This window comes from Nicrophorus vespilloides, unplaced genomic scaffold (genome assembly GCF_001412225.1).
Source record: "Nicrophorus vespilloides isolate i.1.1-1 unplaced genomic scaffold, Nicve_v1.0, whole genome shotgun sequence".
Taxonomy (NCBI): domain Eukaryota; kingdom Metazoa; phylum Arthropoda; class Insecta; order Coleoptera; family Silphidae; genus Nicrophorus; species Nicrophorus vespilloides.
The window spans coordinates 126,551-144,662 of record NW_017099089.1 but is presented as its reverse complement, the minus strand read 5'-3'; the positions used below and the strand labels follow the sequence as shown (position 1 = coordinate 144,662).

The 18,112-nt window shown below is 30.5% G+C and overlaps 3 protein-coding genes and 1 non-coding gene across 4 annotated transcripts in view; 1 reads left to right on the top strand and 3 right to left on the bottom strand.

Annotated features, from left to right (window-relative positions):
- Nucleotides 1–994: 994 nt before the first annotated feature.
- Nucleotides 995–15,227, bottom strand: LOC108563990 (leukocyte surface antigen CD53-like). The gene is made up of 6 exons (XM_017922855.1): nucleotides 15,146–15,227; nucleotides 14,891–15,079; nucleotides 14,661–14,831; nucleotides 9,079–9,285; nucleotides 8,901–9,016; nucleotides 995–1,062 (listed from the first exon to the last, which is right to left on the bottom strand). Exons 1-6 carry the CDS (start codon nucleotides 15,200–15,202, stop codon nucleotides 1,005–1,007), a joined length of 798 nt encoding a protein of 265 aa, XP_017778344.1. The 5' UTR covers nucleotides 15,203–15,227; the 3' UTR covers nucleotides 995–1,004.
- Nucleotides 14,567–14,646, bottom strand: Trnal-uag. The gene has a single exon. It is a non-coding gene; the product is annotated as a tRNA-Leu (tRNA).
- Nucleotides 15,228–15,686: 459 nt separating the features above from the next.
- LOC108563992 (ribonuclease P/MRP protein subunit POP5) lies at nucleotides 15,687–16,271 on the top strand. The gene is made up of 2 exons (XM_017922857.1): nucleotides 15,687–15,761; nucleotides 15,819–16,271. The coding sequence occupies exons 1-2, from the start codon at nucleotides 15,742–15,744 to the stop codon at nucleotides 16,252–16,254; spliced, it is 456 nt and encodes a 151-aa protein (XP_017778346.1). The 5' UTR covers nucleotides 15,687–15,741; the 3' UTR covers nucleotides 16,255–16,271.
- Nucleotides 16,272–16,293: 22 nt separating this feature from the next.
- LOC108563991 (sugar transporter SWEET1) overlaps nucleotides 16,294–18,112 on the bottom strand; it is a 4,489-nt gene continuing 2,670 nt past the window's right edge. The window contains exon 5 of the mRNA XM_017922856.1: nucleotides 16,294–16,649. Coding sequence (XP_017778345.1) covers nucleotides 16,566–16,649 — 84 coding nt within the window. The 3' untranslated portion in view covers nucleotides 16,294–16,565. The remainder of the gene's footprint in view (nucleotides 16,650–18,112) is intronic.

The window sequence follows — 18,112 nt, the reverse complement described above, 5'->3', positions numbered from 1 at the left end:
TTTTAGATATTGATTTTCAGTAAATATTTCATAATTAATAAATCTTTAAAAAAACTAGAAATTTTTTAATTAGCAACAACCAAAAAATCACAGACACGTGCCAAAACTTTCATAATCGTTCCTTCAAAAACCGCGATTAGATTGTTGAAATAGTGTGAGAATTTTGTTTGTTTGTTTCCTTTTCGATAATCCCCATTTGTCAATTTCTCATTGAGTAACTTTAAACATCTATGTGCACTCCCAAATGCACATTCACTTCCAATCTGAATCAGATAAATCTGAGGAAAAAGCAAAGATTGTTGCAATATATTTGACCATGCACGAAGAGTTATCCATATTTTATTATTAAATACTGTATGCAGAAGCTGCAGAATGGACCCATATACTGTACGAATCGCTCCCTTTTTGCGCGTAAATCTGAATGCGAATACGTTGGGAAGTTATTCGGAATTTGGGGGGAAAATATTGCTATTTAAGAGAATTTTATTGTTTCAGTTCAAACGAAATACATATGAATTCATGGCATTCTTTTTGATCCATAGAAATATCGAACGTATTGACAAAAAAAATATACAAAAGTTACAATGAAAATACCTCGCTTAGTCCGGATTCGATCAGTCCGGTTTGAAAATGTTCAAAAGAAACTCAATTTTAATTAAAGAACAACATGCGGTTCATTTTTATTTTATTTAATTACTCGGTTAGTCCGGTTTTATACAATCTGAGATATCCGCACTATGCGAGGTATCCTGTACATTGTTATCACAATATTTTTATTTATAAAAAATAAGTTATATATATAAAATATACAAAAATATGAAAATAAAACTAGTAAAATATTTTTTGGCTTTAAAAATTAAAATTATATAATTTTGATGAAATCAGTCAAATTTATAACTTTTGTTTATTACTTGATCAATTGTTACTTTGTAAATTCTTTATAAAAAAAATCTATCAAAATTTCAATCTTGACTAATAGATTTACTAAAATCTTAGTTATATAACTATGTAGGTCTAACAGCAAAGACATAAGTTGTGGGTACAACAATATACTGTTGATGCCTGAAACAGATAAAAACAAAGAATATTATATTGATTTTAATTCAAATAATACAAATCATGAAGATTTTCTTCTTTAATCTTTACTTTACTCTTCCAATACGTTCACACAGTTAACTATTAATGTTTTGTACTTATGCAACCAAACTCTCAAACATCAAATATGCCAATTAGAAACACGTATTTTTGACAGTTCTGAATCAACAAAATTATTTTAAACGACATTAAAGAAGATTCCATTAAATTCAAAAGCAAAATTACTTAGAACTGCAGCAGTATGTAAACCACTAGAAGTTATGCGAAGAATAAGAAAAAAATGAGGTAAGAGCAATTATCTATTTGTATTTGTGTGGGAAACTCTCATTCAAAAAAATATTCACTTTACAAATTTAACGTTTCAATAATTAAAGCATTAATTGTGTATATTTTGTATTAATGTTTATGTGAAATTAATCTAAATTAGAAATTCAGTTAAAAATTTTATTTGACAAATGTCGTTTGTCAATTCATGGAAAAGCGCATACTTTGTTAATTACTAGATATTTTATTTTTTTTAAAGTAATAGTGGGTGGTACACACAACGCCTTTATTGAAAAATAATTCCAAACTTACGAATTCCCATTTTAGTATAGAAAAATCGAAAATAAATCATTTTATTAATAACGGAAACTGTATTATGTGTACAGCAATACCTCACATAGGTAGAGCCGGGCTGTTTGAAACTGGATTAATTGAGGAACAAAATAAAATAGAAATAAATCGCACTAAAAGAGACTTAACTTGTATAAAAAAGTAGTACCTTTTATTTAAAATTTTTAAAAAAATCTGTAAGAATTTGTTTTTATTTTGCTCGCTTTATATTAAGTGTGTTTGAAGTAAATTCGGACTGATCGCAGCCGCACTATGCGAGGAATTTCATTTTATAACTTATTTTCAATTATAGGGGTCCACTTATCAAATTTGACAATTACAAATATCATGTTGTATGCTGTATAGCATCTATTACAATCATTTTTAAATGGGATTAAAGTGAATCCGGACTATGCGAGGAATGATGATTTATATCTGATTTAAATACAAACCACACTTCAAACTAGACAAATACGAATATCATGTTGTATAGCGTCCATTACAATCATTTTGAAACCGGACTAAATAGAAACCGCACTATACGGGGTATTTCATTTTATATTTTATTTTCAATTATATGTATCCACACATCACATATCAAACTAGACAAACATAAATATCACGTTATATGCTGCTTACCGTTCATTAGAATCATTTTGAAAACCGGATTGTAGTGAATCCGGTCTGATCGAATCCGTACTATGCAAGGAATTTTATATCTGATTTTCAATTATGTATGTCGACACTTCAAAGTTGACAAATACAAATATTACGTTGTATGCTACATAGCGTCTATTATAATCAATTTAATCCAGACTAAAGTGAATCCGGACTATACGAGGTACTTGCTTTTATATCTTATTTTCAGTTATAGGTGTCCACACATCACATGACAAACTTGACAAATACAAATATCACGTTGTGTTACATAGAGTTCATTATATTACTAACCAGACTAAATTAAATCCGGACTATTCGAAGCGGCACTATACGAGGTACTTCCTTTTATATCTTACTTTCAATTATAGTTGCCCACACATCACATGACAAACTTGACAAATACAAATATCACGTTGTGTGTTACATAGAGTACATTACAATCATTTTGAAACCGGACTAAAGTGAATCCGGACTGATCGAAGCCACACTATTTGATGAATTTCGTTTGATATCTTATTTCCAATTATAGGTGTCCACATACCACATGACAAATATCACATTGTGTGTTACATAGCATACATTACAATCATTTTGAAACCAGACTAAAGCAAATACGGACTGATCGAAGCCGCACTATTTGATGAATTTAGTTTTATATCTTATTTTCAATTATAGGTGTCCACACACCACATTTAAAACTTGACAAATATAAATATTACGTCGTATGCTGCATAGCGTCCATTAAAATCATTTTGAAACCGGACTAAAGTAAATCCGGACTGATCAAAGCCGCACTATCCGAGGTATTTCGATTTATTTCTTATTTTCAATTATAGATGTCCACATACCACATGTCAAACTTGACAAATATAAATATCACGTTGTATGCTGAATAGCGTCCATTACAATAATTTGTAACCGGATTAAAGTAAATCCGAACTGATCAAAGCCGCACTATTCGAGGTATTTCGTTTGATATCTAATTTTCAATTATAGGTGTCCATACACCACATATCAAACTTGACAAATATCAAGTTGTATGCAGCATAGCGTCCATTACAATCATTTTTAAACCGGACTAAAGTGAATCCGGACTAATAGAAGCCGTAATGTCCGAGGTATTTCAATGTATATCTTATATTTAATTATAGATGTCTATACACCGTACATTAAACATGACAAATACAAATATCACGTTGTGTGTTGCATAGCGCCCATTGCCATCATTTTGAAACCGGACTATTTGAAGCCGCACTATGCGAAGTATTTCAATTTATATCTTACTTTCATTATAGGTGTCCATACACCACATATCAAACTTGACAAATTCAAATCGTCAAATCGTAGTCGTATGCAGCATAGCATTACAATCATTTTGAAACCGGACTAAAGCGAATCCGGACTGATCGAAGCCACACTATGTGATGAATTTCGTTTTATATCTTATTTCCAATTACAGGTATCCACATACCACATGTCAAATTTGACAAATATCGCATTGTATACTGAATAACGGCCATTACATTATTTTCAATTATAGGTGTCTACACACTACACGTCAAACTTGACAAATACAAATATCACGTTGTATGCTACGTCCAATACATTCATATTACTTGTCGACTGTGGACGTAACACTCATTTTTTTTTACTTGAAATAAAAAGGACTCTTTGTACAGTGCTTTCAACTTTACGCATTGATCGTAAAGCCGCAGTTGTAATTCCGCAACAAAAAAAAAATGTAAACATCCATTCAGATGCACGCGCGTTGTCAAAGCGAATCGAAGGATAAAAGGAAGCACCTCGAAATACCCGAACTCGATTAATTTAATGAATTGCCGCTCGCCGCAATTCATGAAATGATCAATTTCCAATTAAGCCTGAAACGGTTTTATTTTCACCCAAAATTGATTTCGTACGAATTGCGTGTGTATATGCATATGTACGTATAATTGCGGCTGTAACGAGTGGAAGGGCGGTAATTGTCGTCGGCGACGGCGCAATTACCGAAGGGATGCATTAAAAAACTTATATAACAGCAACGCTCAAACATCTGCATGCAAATAGTAACTGCCGCAGTTACGTGAAACGACGTCTGTCTGAAACGCGGACGTTGCATAACGTCCAAGTGTTGCGACGTCGTTCCAATAAAAATCAAACCCTTTCCTTCTCAAAACCCATGACAATATGGAATTGGTTTTCTGTCTGCTAATACGAACGGATCGCAGCTATTTTCCAATAAAGTTCACTTTAACTTCTTATATCATTGACAGTGCCGCAGGAAGGTGGTATCAAATGGGTCCCAAGCGCATCAATCGTAGGGGCGCAATTAATAAGTAATAGTGTTATTTTCTTGAGGAAAGGGGCGCAGATTAAGTATTTTTTTAGAGGCGGAATCGCAAATTTGTTATTTTGTCCCATGCGCAAAATTTCCTTGCTGCGACCCTGATCATTGAAGAGTTTTCGCGCTCAATCGTAGGGGCGCAATTAATAAGTAATTGTGTTATTTTCTTGAGGAAATTAAGTAATTGGCCCCTTCTATTTCTTGTGGCGGGGCAGCAAATTTGATATTTTGTCCCATGCACAAGATTTCCTAGCTGCAAGAGTTTTCGCGCGGAATCAAAATAATATCGAATTCGTGGACGTATTTATGAATGCTGGGATGAGGGGCGGAAAACCAGTGGATTTATAAATATTCATTTCCACCTATAAAGCGCGGATTTACGTAACAGCGGCGTCGGTCATGAGTAATGAGGAAATAAATTTGGATATTCGTAATTCATAAAGTTTGGAAAAAGGTTTTTCACCCCTCCAACATCGAGGCTGAAAAGTAGCACGAACAAAAGTGAAACAAACATTGATCATTAGTATTTAAATAAACTCAAAATGTGGTCAAAATGAGTTTCCTTATATTTGAGGTTAGATTAAGTTTGGTTAGGTTTACATAAGCTATGTAAAAAGTGCATATGAAATAGACTAGAATAGAATATTAGTTGATCTTATTCCTGAAATATTTTATAAATACATGAAATTAGTATTATTTATATAAATTTATTACTTTTTATACACATTTGCTGAATCACAAATACTTGGAACAATCGAAATTTGTTTAATTGTTTAATGAAGAATTAAAAAAATATTTTATTTTTTTGAATTTTTAATCAATGAAAATCATTAATTTCAATTCATTAAACGGAACAGAGAAATAATAGAAAACAATAAGGAAAAATTCGTTCTAAATTATTGATTTTTTTTTTCATCATTTTCGTTAGGTTAGGAAAACATAGAAGAGAACAGAACAATTGAAACCAAATTAAGTCAATTTTCAAACAAAATTTATTATTTTTATAACGAAAATTGATCACAAATGTTGCAAAATAAAAATTCCGGTGAACTTAAATATATATATATATAGAAAATATTCGTTCGAAGAAAATGCTGCATAAAATAAAATATTATAATTAAAAATATATAAACAAAACATAATTAAGCTGATTTGTTAAATCACTAAAAGAAAACAAAAACAATAAGAACTAAAACAATAGAAAACAAAGACAAGAAGGACTAAAACAATAGAAAACAGAAACGCAATAATGATAAAAAAAACTAACAGATTACGAGTATACAGTCACCAAGTCGTACCTCACTTAACGTTATTCTAAGAATGTATTTAATTTCCATTACATGGAAAAAAATAATAAACAAAACAAGCACAAATAAATTTAATAAAACAGAAAATAAAGTACACCACGACAACATTTTCGTACCTCGCTTAACGTTGATTTTGTTCTTGCAGTAACGTTAAGCGAGGTATAAGTTGCATTGGCTTTGTGCAGACAACGTATAAAATAATAATAAATAAACATAAAAGATCACACAAATGGACGTAATTTTTGCTTTTTATATACATATTAATCACAGCGCCGTAGCTAAGAAGATGCGAGAGAGGCGGCTGTCACGGGCGCAACTAGATTAGGGGCGCAAATTTTTACATTTAAATTTGTATTTTTTGTATTAGAGAGTGCAAATTTGTTCCTTATCACGGGCTCTTTCTTCCCTTGTTACGGCTGTGATTAATCAATATAAAAGTAGTTCTCGCTTTACAAATTGAACGTGTTTTTATGTAATCATAATTTCGTTAAGTGAGAATAATTTAAATACTGTTCTCACTTGACGAAAGAATGAATTGTTACGTAAAGACGATAACTACTTGGACAAAACAATATAAATTTATCACTTTTCTCTCTCGAGAAAAAGATTTGTCTTAATTTAAAATTAGAGAATATAAAAAATAATAATCGACAAAAAAATATAGGAGAAGACAATAATGGTTAACATCGTTCTTAAAAACACAAATATAACTAAACTATAAACAAATAAAAGCTGTATTTTAGATAGAATTTTGTTAGTAGAGAGCATTTCTAATTGCAGCAAAGTCTATTCGCTAATTCTAATATAAACTAATGCATAAATTGATTCAAAATAGTAATGTATTCATTTTCTACACTTTTTGGTTTTTGATTGATATTAATTTCAGTCTATTTTTTTTATTAATTTCTAATTCTTCTCTAGATGGAGTTACAATCTGCTGGATGAAAAACTGTTATTATTAGTATAGTAAATTGCATTAATTTTTCGTTTTTTCATGCAAAATATGAATCAGTCAATCGTTTTAGTCAAAAGTACACCACTTTTCGATAGATGGCGTTTCCATCGAATGTGTCTATTTTGTAAAATTATTAAATAACATGAATCAGTCATTTTTTTTAAATAAAGAAATATTGTTATTATTGATGTACTATTTGAGAATTCTATTGCTTTGGGTTTGCAATCATGAACTTAAAACACAACAAATTTTTCACTAGATGGTGTTTCTATCACATTTGTAAAATTATTTAATATACAAATATTGTTATTATTGATGTAGTATTTCAGAATTCTAATACCTTGGGTTTGTAATCATGAATTTAAAACACAAACAATTTTTCGCTAGATGGCGTTCCAATCGAATTTGTGTATTTTGTAATATTATTGCATAACACGAATCAAATTTATTTTAACATGCAAATATTGTTGTACTATTTAAAAAAAATCTATTGCTTTGTGTCTGTAATCCATCATGAACTTAAAACGTAATCAATTTTTCGCTAGGTGGCGTTTCTATCGCCTTTGTAAAATTATTGAATAACATGAATCAGTCAATTTAATTTTAATATAGAAATATTGTTATTATTGATGTACTATTTCAGAATTCTAATGCTTTGGGTTTGCAATCTATCATGAACTTAAAACACAACCAATTTTTCGATAGATGGCGTTCCAATCGAATTTGTGTATTTTGTAAAATTTTTGCATAAAAAGAATCAAATTTATTTTAATATTCAAATATTGTTGTACTATTTAAAGAAATGTATTGCTTTGTGTCTGTAATCCATTATGAACTTAAAACACAATCAATTTTTCGCTAGATGGCGTTCCTATCGAATTTGTGTATTTTGTAATATTATTGCATAACACTAATCAGATTTATTTTAATATTCAAATATTGTTGTACAATTTAAGAAAAATGTATTGCTTTGTGCCTATAATACATCATGAACTTAAAATGCATTTAATTTTTCGCTAGATGGCGTTTCTATCGCATTTGTAAAATTATCGAATAGCATGAATCAGTCAATTTAATTTTAATATAGAAATATTGTTATTATTGATGTACTATTTCAGAATTCTAATGCTTTGTGTTTGTAATCCATCATGAACTTAAAACACAACCAATTTTTCGATCGAATTTGTGTATTTTGTAATATTAATTCATAACACGAATCAAATTTATTTTAATATGCAAGTACTGTTACTATTGATGTACTATTTGAGAATTATATTGCCTCGGGTCTGAAATCAATCATTAACTTAAAACACAACCAATTTTTCAATAACTTAGCGAATAGACTTAACTTTTGTTTAAAGCAAATGGAAACCTAAATAGTAGATTGTTAATTTATAAAAAAAATAAATTGTTCCCGACTTTTCGTTAGATGGTGTCCGAATCGTGAAATTATATAGCATTTTATGAAATTGTATGAATACATTTGGATTTAGAACATAGGAATTCGAAAATTGTCAATTTAGAAACAAATTGTTCTGAAGCTTTCAATAGATGGCGTTTGAATCCAATTCAGAAATCTACTTTGATTTACATCAGAATTTGCTTGGATTGCTAGATTTTCGGTGAAATTGTATGTGATTCATTTGGAGTTAGATAAAAAATCAAATGTTGATCATATCTAGATTCGTAGATTCAATTTTAAATTAAATTGTTTTTAATTTTTAACTAGATGGAACCCGAATCAAATTTATATAATTTCATCGTAAATCATCTAAAATTGCTCGTATTGCTTTTAAAATATAGTAAAATGAAATTAAGAAACTGTATGAAATACCTTTAGATTCAGATTTAAAAAAAAATGTTGTTCAAGAAATTCGTTTGATTTCCTTCGTTAAAGTATTTAAAAAATAATGAACTAAATGTGTTATTGGGGGTTTATATTTACGAGGTTTGGTTTTGTGATTGTCTCCGCTGCAGCGATCTGCTCCTGTTTAGGGCGCGTACAGCCCTTTCTGCTTTCAAACCTCGATAGAACATCACGAAGGCAACGATGCCAGCAATCTGCGAAAACAAAATGAGATTAGCTTATGGACTGGACGTTCTCGTTTGTTATTGTATGTTACTTGATAAAGGCCTGTGAGGAGTCCGACGAGCGCCGACTGCAACAATAGATCTTTCACGTACTGGTTGAAGGGACCACCGCATCCCGTCTGATGGGCTTCGCACGATTTTTTGTTAATTAAATCTTCTTGGGTGCAGTTCATGCACGACACAGGGATCTCTCCGCGCGCGTAATAATCTGCCGTTCCATTCAGACCGCAACAATGCAACTGAAAACATCAACAAAAATTAACGACTGCAAGCCGCACTACAAACAATTACATTTTCCACAGCCCACAACATCCAACCCCAAAAGAGCGACGCGAAATGTAAGTGCTCCATATCGATAATTGCAAAAGCTCGCTACATTTCCCAACGTTCCTATTTGTACATACATTTAGAAAATTTACACAAATTTCTTATTACTAATAAATATATGAAGATAAGTTCATCTATTAAAAAGCATCACTATATATAATATTTTCACTTATTATAACTACTTTAAAGTTTGTATAGTATTTGCACAATAATAATATAATTTTTTATAATATTTAAACTAAAAAACAAAAAAATTAAATTATTAAAATTTTTCAACTTTGTACAATTAGAAAATAATCAATAATGTAGAGTAATTACAGAGATTTTTAAATTTCAATCGAAATACAATTTTTAAGTGATTTATAATGAAAATATACAAATTCGACTGAAGCGACATCTACTGAAAATCTTCCCTAATTATTACATTTGCTGCAAGCACAAATATGTTATTTAAATTCTTATAAATTGAACAGAAAGACCTATGGTCAATAACCCTTTATATTAGTTGACTTTTTTTTAAATATTCTTATAAATATTTACAAAATTCAACTTCGATTTAGATTTAAAATCTTCCATTTATTAAATTTAACTGCACGATTTTAACGCAATGGATTTCAGTCGATAAAACAAAACAAGGTCGTAAAATGAAACTTTTAGCTATAACTCTCATATTAACATACATTTGTTTTTTTTTATAACAAACAAAAAACAAAAACATTACATCTACTTTGGTCTTGTTTATGTCATTTCTATTGAACTATATTTTATGTGAATATGTAAATGAAATTATTTAAGTAAGATTAATGACTTAAAAACAACTTTAATTAATCTTATAACTGTGATTAATGAAAATATACAAAAAAAAATGTAATAAATATTCATTCGAAATAATGCATTTGATAACTATTAACGTTTATCCCAATTAAGTCAAAATAAAATATTCATTTTAAATAATTCATATGATTCTTAAATATTTTGAATCTCCCGCACAAAATACGTTTTTCACGTTTCCTAAAAAATAAACAAGTTTTTTTTTTCAGTTCCTCGTTTATTGTCAATTAAGCAACGCAAATGAATATAAAGCGGGCAACTATGGACATTATATAATAAAATGCAAAACTATGCAAGCAATTACTGTCCGTACTGTAATTGAGATTTACGTCCACTGGTGTTTGCCATAAACTGTTTTTGTTCTTGTGTCAAGTTTTGCAGCAAAAAACCAATCTGAATATTCAACTGTTCAAGAAATTAATGAATAATTAACAATCTAAACAAATGCATCAACTTTTCATATCAATTAATTCAATATTTAGTTAATAAGGAAATGAAATCATCATAGCTTTCCAAAAAAAAAATGTTTATTAAATTTACTTAAAAATGTAAAAATTATTATAGAATTCCATGTAAATAAATTTTAAATATTAATTTCATATGAAAATCAAGTTGAATTATTATAATAAAAAAAACAATAAAATCGTTTCTTTTTTAATATAAATAATTAAAAGACGTTAAAATTGTCAAAAATTGATATGCCGCCAAATGACAGCTGTCACCTTACGTCAAACTGAGGATTTGGCAAAATGCAGTACAACTACAAAGCAAATACGTTGGGTCGCGCGACGAAACAAAGGTTGAGAAACGCTGTTTTAGACTAAAGACTTCAAGTTGTTAATGTAATCAAATACGAATTTTCTCATTTAAAATTTGATACGTATTACATTTGCACATAAAAATAACTTTGCATTACATAAATAAACTACGCATATTCAAGGCAACGCCGCATAAACAAATGAATGCAAGGCGTAAATTGAAATTTTGTCCTTAAGATTTTTTTATTTTTTTTGGTAATAAGGAGAAGCAGCATTATTGAATTTAATTGAAGAGAATCCAATTAATATTTCGTGTAAAATTTGCCGGCGATGTAAACTGAACGAGATATGAATGAATGAATGAAAAATTATTTTGTTGGACGCTTGAACCCAGAACAATGTTTAATAATAATTATAATCATGATGATGCGTAATTAAAATCGGAGTATGGAAATTGGAGCATTTATTCGCGTATAATTGCTAATTGTTCGGTGAAATACTTAATTTAGTTTCATGAATATGAAAATTATTATTTTATAATTTAACATTTAGAGCTTTAAAAAAAATGTTGTTTGAAGTTCTAGAATTATACGATTTGCGTAAAGTTTATATAATACGCAAACTGTCAAACGTCAAAATTAGAAACAAATATATTTTATTATATAATTGTTAGCACAAATTTCGATACACAGGTGAAGATTTCAAAACTCAGATCAAAATTAATAATATAAAACAGTATTGGTTTGATAAACACTAATTCGTGTATAAAACGCACATTTTTGGAAACTGTCAAACGTCAAAATTATTGTCATATACAAAAGTGATGAGTTGAAAACTTACAGCAAAATAAAAATCAAATGCAGTAAGCACTAATTTGAGTATAATACACATACCTTGTGAAACTGTCAAACGTCAAAATTCAAATCAAATATATTTTATTATATAATTGTTAACAAAAAAAAATCGATACAAAGGTAATAATATCAAACAGTATTGGTTTTATAAACACTAATTCGTGTATAATAAGCACATTTTCGGAAACTGTCAAACATTAAAATTATTGTCATATACAAAAGTGATGAGTTCGAAACTTAGAGCAAAATAAAAATCAAATGCAGTAGAGCTATGTTAAGCACTAATTTTAGTATAATACGCATACTTTGTCAAACTGTCAAACGTCAAAATAAAAATCAAATATACATTATTATATAATTGTTAACAGAAAATTCGATACGAAGATGATGATTTCGAAACTCAGATCAAATTAATAATGTTGTATTTTTTTGATAAACACTAATTCGTGTATATTACGCACACTTTTCGGAAACTGTCAAACATCAAAATTATTATCATATACAAAAGTGATGAGTTCGAAACTTAGAGCAAAATAAAAATCAAATGCAGTAGAGAATGTTAAGCACTAATTTGAGTATAATACGCATACTTTGTCAAACGTCAAAATGAAAATCAAATATACATTATTATATAATTGTTAACAGAAAATTCGATACGAAGGTGATGATTTCGAAACTCAGATCAAAATAATAATATTATATAATAACAGTATTAGTATGATAAACACTAATTCTTGTATAATACGCACACTTTTTCAAACTGTCAGACGTCAAAATGAAAATCAAATATACATTATTATATAATTGTTAAAAGAAAATTCGATACGAAGGAGATGATTTCGAACCTCAGATCAAAATAATAATATAATACAGTATTAGTATGATAAACACTAATTCGTGTATAATACGCACACTTTCTCAAACTGTCAAATTGAAAATCAAATACAGTAAAACATGTTTTTGTGCGGTAGATAGTATCCGCATAAAAAATCGCACAAAAAAATATTCTAAATTTTCTTAAATTCATACATATAATAATTTTGTATAATATATTACAGAAAAAAAATGCACTTAGAAAATACGTCAAAGATTTACGAAATACATGAGAAAGTGCATCCAAACAAAATAAATAATTAAATTTCACATGGAAACATTTAATTTCTCATTGTACATATGGAAAAATGTTCAAAAATGCACATACATAATTCACTGATACTCGTGTTAACCAAACCAAAATTTTGATGAATTGGTTCAAAATCGACTAACAGAATCGTTACAGTCTGCCCCTACATATGCACACTGATAGAAAACATTACAATGGTGCCAAAGCCGTTGGAATTGGTTGAATTTCATAAACCGCATAAAGAAAGGACCGCACAAAAACAGGATCTACTGTATACATTATTATATAATTGTTAATACAAAGATGATAGGTTCGAAACTCATATCAAAATAAAAACAAAAATCACATAGAATAGTTATAAGAATAGGATTTTATAAAACTATATTATTGTTCACTTCAATTATTAATGGAAACTCAAGTGTGTAATAAATAATGCTATTAAAAGCGTTGCCCATTTGATTGTAAACTATTTTGCTCATACATCACGTTTCGTGTAATATCGCCGATGAATCACTGGGATCAAGCATTTTATTTCCTCTGCGAAGTCCGTGCATGCTGAGTAATTACAGCACATGCGATGCAAATCCCTGCTTCAATTTTTTTCTCCTACATTGACAATTTATGTAACGAAGGACAGATATGAAATATACGATTTATATAAAGACACAAAAAGAACATATAAATGTTGACAATTCAAATCTGTTAAATTTGACATTAAACGTTAATATTCCACCATCTACTTGCTGGACAAAAATTGTACAATTACAATGAATTGTAAGAAAAGCGACGTTTCGCATAACGAGTGACTATGAGAAGAGAAGTCCCGGATTGCGTGCCTGCTAAATCATTTTTAAAACTTGTGTACACATATGTGTATTTTTGAATATGTTTCACTATACGAATATTTCACTAAACGAGTAAAAATCCGAAAATTTTGGAACGCTTTAAACTCGTTAAGCGAGGTTCCATAAGGTTGACATAAAATGTCAATGTCACCTAAATTGTTAAGATTTGTTTGTCTAAATTAGACAAAAAATAACAATTTAATGACATTTCAAGGCAATAACACGTATGAAAAATATTGATCCGATAACGCGCTTCGTCGAAATGCTATCTAATTATAGGTATTATTCATAAAGCAATAACTTGTAAGATTTGCTGCTATTCGTGTTAAATAAACAAATCCTGGTGCGGTTTTCCGTTACCCCGTTATACGTTGTTTTAATTTGCTACCAAATAAATACCGTTCCATTATATACGATATTTTGTAAATAATCAACATTTAGAAGTTTCAATGAAATAGTTCATTTCGATTTGATGTTGTTAATAAACCTTTTCCAATTTTGTTTATAAATATTTATAAATAAGTGTAAATATAAACATAAAATAAAAATGTCTGTTCTCATAAATCAATATTTACAAGAAATATTGATGATGTTCAAAATGTAATGAAAATTTGCCTGTTTAGTGTCGAAATAAACAATCCGTGTGATTTTTCTATCGGATTTTCATACTTAATAACTTTTGAGATTGTTTATTTTATGAGAAGAACATAAAATAAATATTAAATTTCTTATAAGCAACACAGGATGTGTTTATACGTTAGCAGAGAGTGCAACAAAACATTTGACAGCGGTGGGATTCGAACCCACGCCCTTTCGGACTGGTGCCTAAAACCAGCGCCTTAGACCGCTCGGCCACGCTGCCTTATAGAAATTTACCTTCTTCTCCAACATTTCCCACTCCTTCTTATCGTAACCATGGTTAATGAAACGAAGGTGAGATTCCTTCATCACTTCGAAACTTTTCTCCTCGACCTCCGAGCGCAGCACCAGCGACCAGACACCGATGGTCATCTCGACGACCATCAGGATCACCGACAAGACGACAAACTGCAATAACGGTAAAACCCATAAATTCTCATCAACATAGTAGACCCAATCGTCATTACCATGATGATGAAGAAGTCGTGCTCCTTGCTGGGACCTTTCACCCCCACCCAGGTGATGAAGATGTGCACGATTCCTACGAGCATGATCACAATAAACGGACCGATCATCTCCGACGGTACGAATTTAAAGTGGTAGAACACCTTGAAGCAGAGTACCAACGCGTATCCGACCATGAAGGCCCCGATGAGCTGCAAGAAAACCAAGGTCATATCAGCAAGGAAGTGAAATACTCCAATATTGTGATCTACACTCACGAACAGAGCTCCGGAGTACATCAGGCACAGAATTTCTTTAAGCCTGAGCGATGCCATCTCTTCACATCACTTAAACCTCACTTGCGCGTCTGGACGACTAATTGAACTGATGCCGTTTCTATGTTTATTCGTCTCGCGCACGCATTTCACTTTCGAATACCCAGATGGGGAATTCACATGCATTGGATGTGTGACATGCACAAACATTGAATCCGCTCTGAGCGCTCCATTGTTTCGCCGCATTAAATACCTCTCTTCCAATCCAGACATTTTAAGGTCAGTTACCTAATTTACAGTTCGTTCTAAGTAATTTGCTATAAATACCATCCAGCCACCTCTTTCTATAGGCAACCAACAGTACCCTCCATATATCAATTCCTTTAAACATCCAACATTCCATTTAATCATATACGATCCAAAAGAAACGAAGAGTTGCCTAAGAAACTTGAAACTTTCATCCAAAAACATTAAACAAAGTTGCTACCAACCGCAAACATCTAATCCAGAAACAATTTTACCAACGTAACGAAATCATAACAAACCCATGCTTCACTCAAAAACGTCCACAATCGGTTCAGTACACTATTTACCTGAAGATGGTAAGGACCAAGAACAGGTGAGTCCATAGACAACAACAACCTTTAACAATACTATAACTATCACCTATTTCTAGATACATTGTTGTGCAAATTGATGATCAGGGGGCAAATGGACAGGACAAGGGTTCTGCAGTATTCAAAGGGCAGAGCATCCAGAATGCAATCATTCATCATGTGCTGCAGATGCACGGGGATTTTGGGTTTGCAGCTGTGAAGGCTGCTCTGACTGTCAAATACATAAATGAGAGAACTCGAATAGCCATAATTCGGTGCAGGCATGGACCCCACAAGCTTGTCAGCAGTGTCCTCCCATTAGTGAACCTGTTAGATACCAAGAGAGTTCAATTGACCATCATCTACACTGGAGCCACGATACGCCAATGCCTGATATGCATAATCAGCTATCAGCAGAGAAAGTTTGAGGAGTTCTGCATTGGTATTAAAACAGAGGAGGAAAAATGTGAACTGAAGGAACAGATCATGAAATTGGAAAATCTGGGGAGGATTTAGGTTCTTAGCAATAAGAAATTGGTGAGTGGAAAAAGTAAATTAAATGGAAAACTTGTACTTTTATTTTACTTTCTGTCTTTTTATAAAGCTTATTATTAAGGTTCATTGTTATTGTCAAATTCTTTGTAAATAGCTTTAAATACCTACAACAATTTATATATATATATAACTCTTAAAATACTTATATAATCTAGTAATTCATTAAACTCTGATAGTAGTAACTTTAAGAAAATACATATATTTATTCCATTTATGATGATACTATAGGTGTTTAGATTGCTTTTTTTTCTCTTTGTTGTCTGGATCACAGATTATTCAAACTTTACCTTAAGTGGGTACATGATGGATAATGCTAGCTGCACGACGCACAGAAGGAAACCCAAAATGTTTTGTACCTGAGAAAGGAAATAAAAGAGTATTTTATGAATTTCATTTATGAAAGAAAGTGTAATTTTATTATATATTACACCTGGACTGTATTGAATGAAAAAACTGTTACCTGCAGAAACACAGTTTTTCACACTTTCATTCTTAATCTCTCAAAAGATTTTTCTGACATTTTACACCTGGACCAAATTAAGAAGCTTTTACCTGCAAGAACAAGGTTTTACAACTCATTGTTCTGATTCTCGGATTTAAAAAATAAATTTAATTTTAAGATTTTTTTATGAAATTGAAGTATCTTCTAATTGATGTATTTACTTTTCAAGAAAAGTGCATTGCAATATACGTGTTTTAAAGAATGTAATGTTAAAATACAGAAAAGTAAAGTAATCTAGAATTTAAGAGAAAATAGCTTTCTTTTGAAGAAGAAACAATGTTCTAAAGTCGTATTTGAAGACACTGGTTTCTGACAACGCGATACTTTCCAAGTATCAAATTTGTATGCGAGCGTTCTTCGAAAAAGTAATAAATACTGTTATAAGGTGCAATTTAACTGACTCAATGAGAACGTCCCGACATCTAAAAATAGTAATAGTTCAGCAATTGACATCTATTAGAATGCGCATGAAATTATATTGGAACGTTTATCGAAAATAATTCAAAGTTAATAAAAACAAATCTAAGAAGGGGAGAAAACAACTCAAATGTTGCAATACTCATGGTTTTGTAAGAGAAATTACCGTTACTTTATAAATAAAGATTATTTGTATTTTTTTGTATTCATGGATGCAAAAGTTTAAAAAAAGATTGCAAAGATTTCTTGTTTTTTCTACCTTCAAAATATGTTTCTAGGATGTAGATGTAAACAATCGTTGCATTATTAGAAGCACACTAAGCGGGTGCGAAAATGGAAAGTTTGGTGTGTTGAATGTTAACTGTTATTCCACGAATGAGATACAGGTAATATGAATTGTATGTAGAAGTGAACAAAAACAAAATAATTATACAATAGCAGTTGTAACCATTGCTTCTATCAGGTTTGACAACCAAAGAAAGATTGACATTTCAGGTACCTGATTTTTCAGAATTACGAATGAATGTCTTGTTAGTACAATTAAATGAATTAACAATGTTCTTTCACTTGGCAATACTTAGTCAAGTACTTATCGATTATCTAACAGTATGCTGTTACTTGTCCCGTTCACATTACGTTACTTGGCAATACTTAGTTAAATACTTATTGATCAACTGTATATAGTTACTTGTCCAGTTCATCTTACGTTACTTGGCAATACTTAGTTAAATACTTATCAATCAACTAACAGTATATAGTTACTTGTCCAGTTCATCTTACGTTACTTGGAAATACTTAGTCAAGTACTTATCGATTATCTAACTGTATGCAGACTGTACTTGTCCCGTTCACATTACGTTACTTGGCAATACTTAGTTAAATACTTATCGATCAACTAAC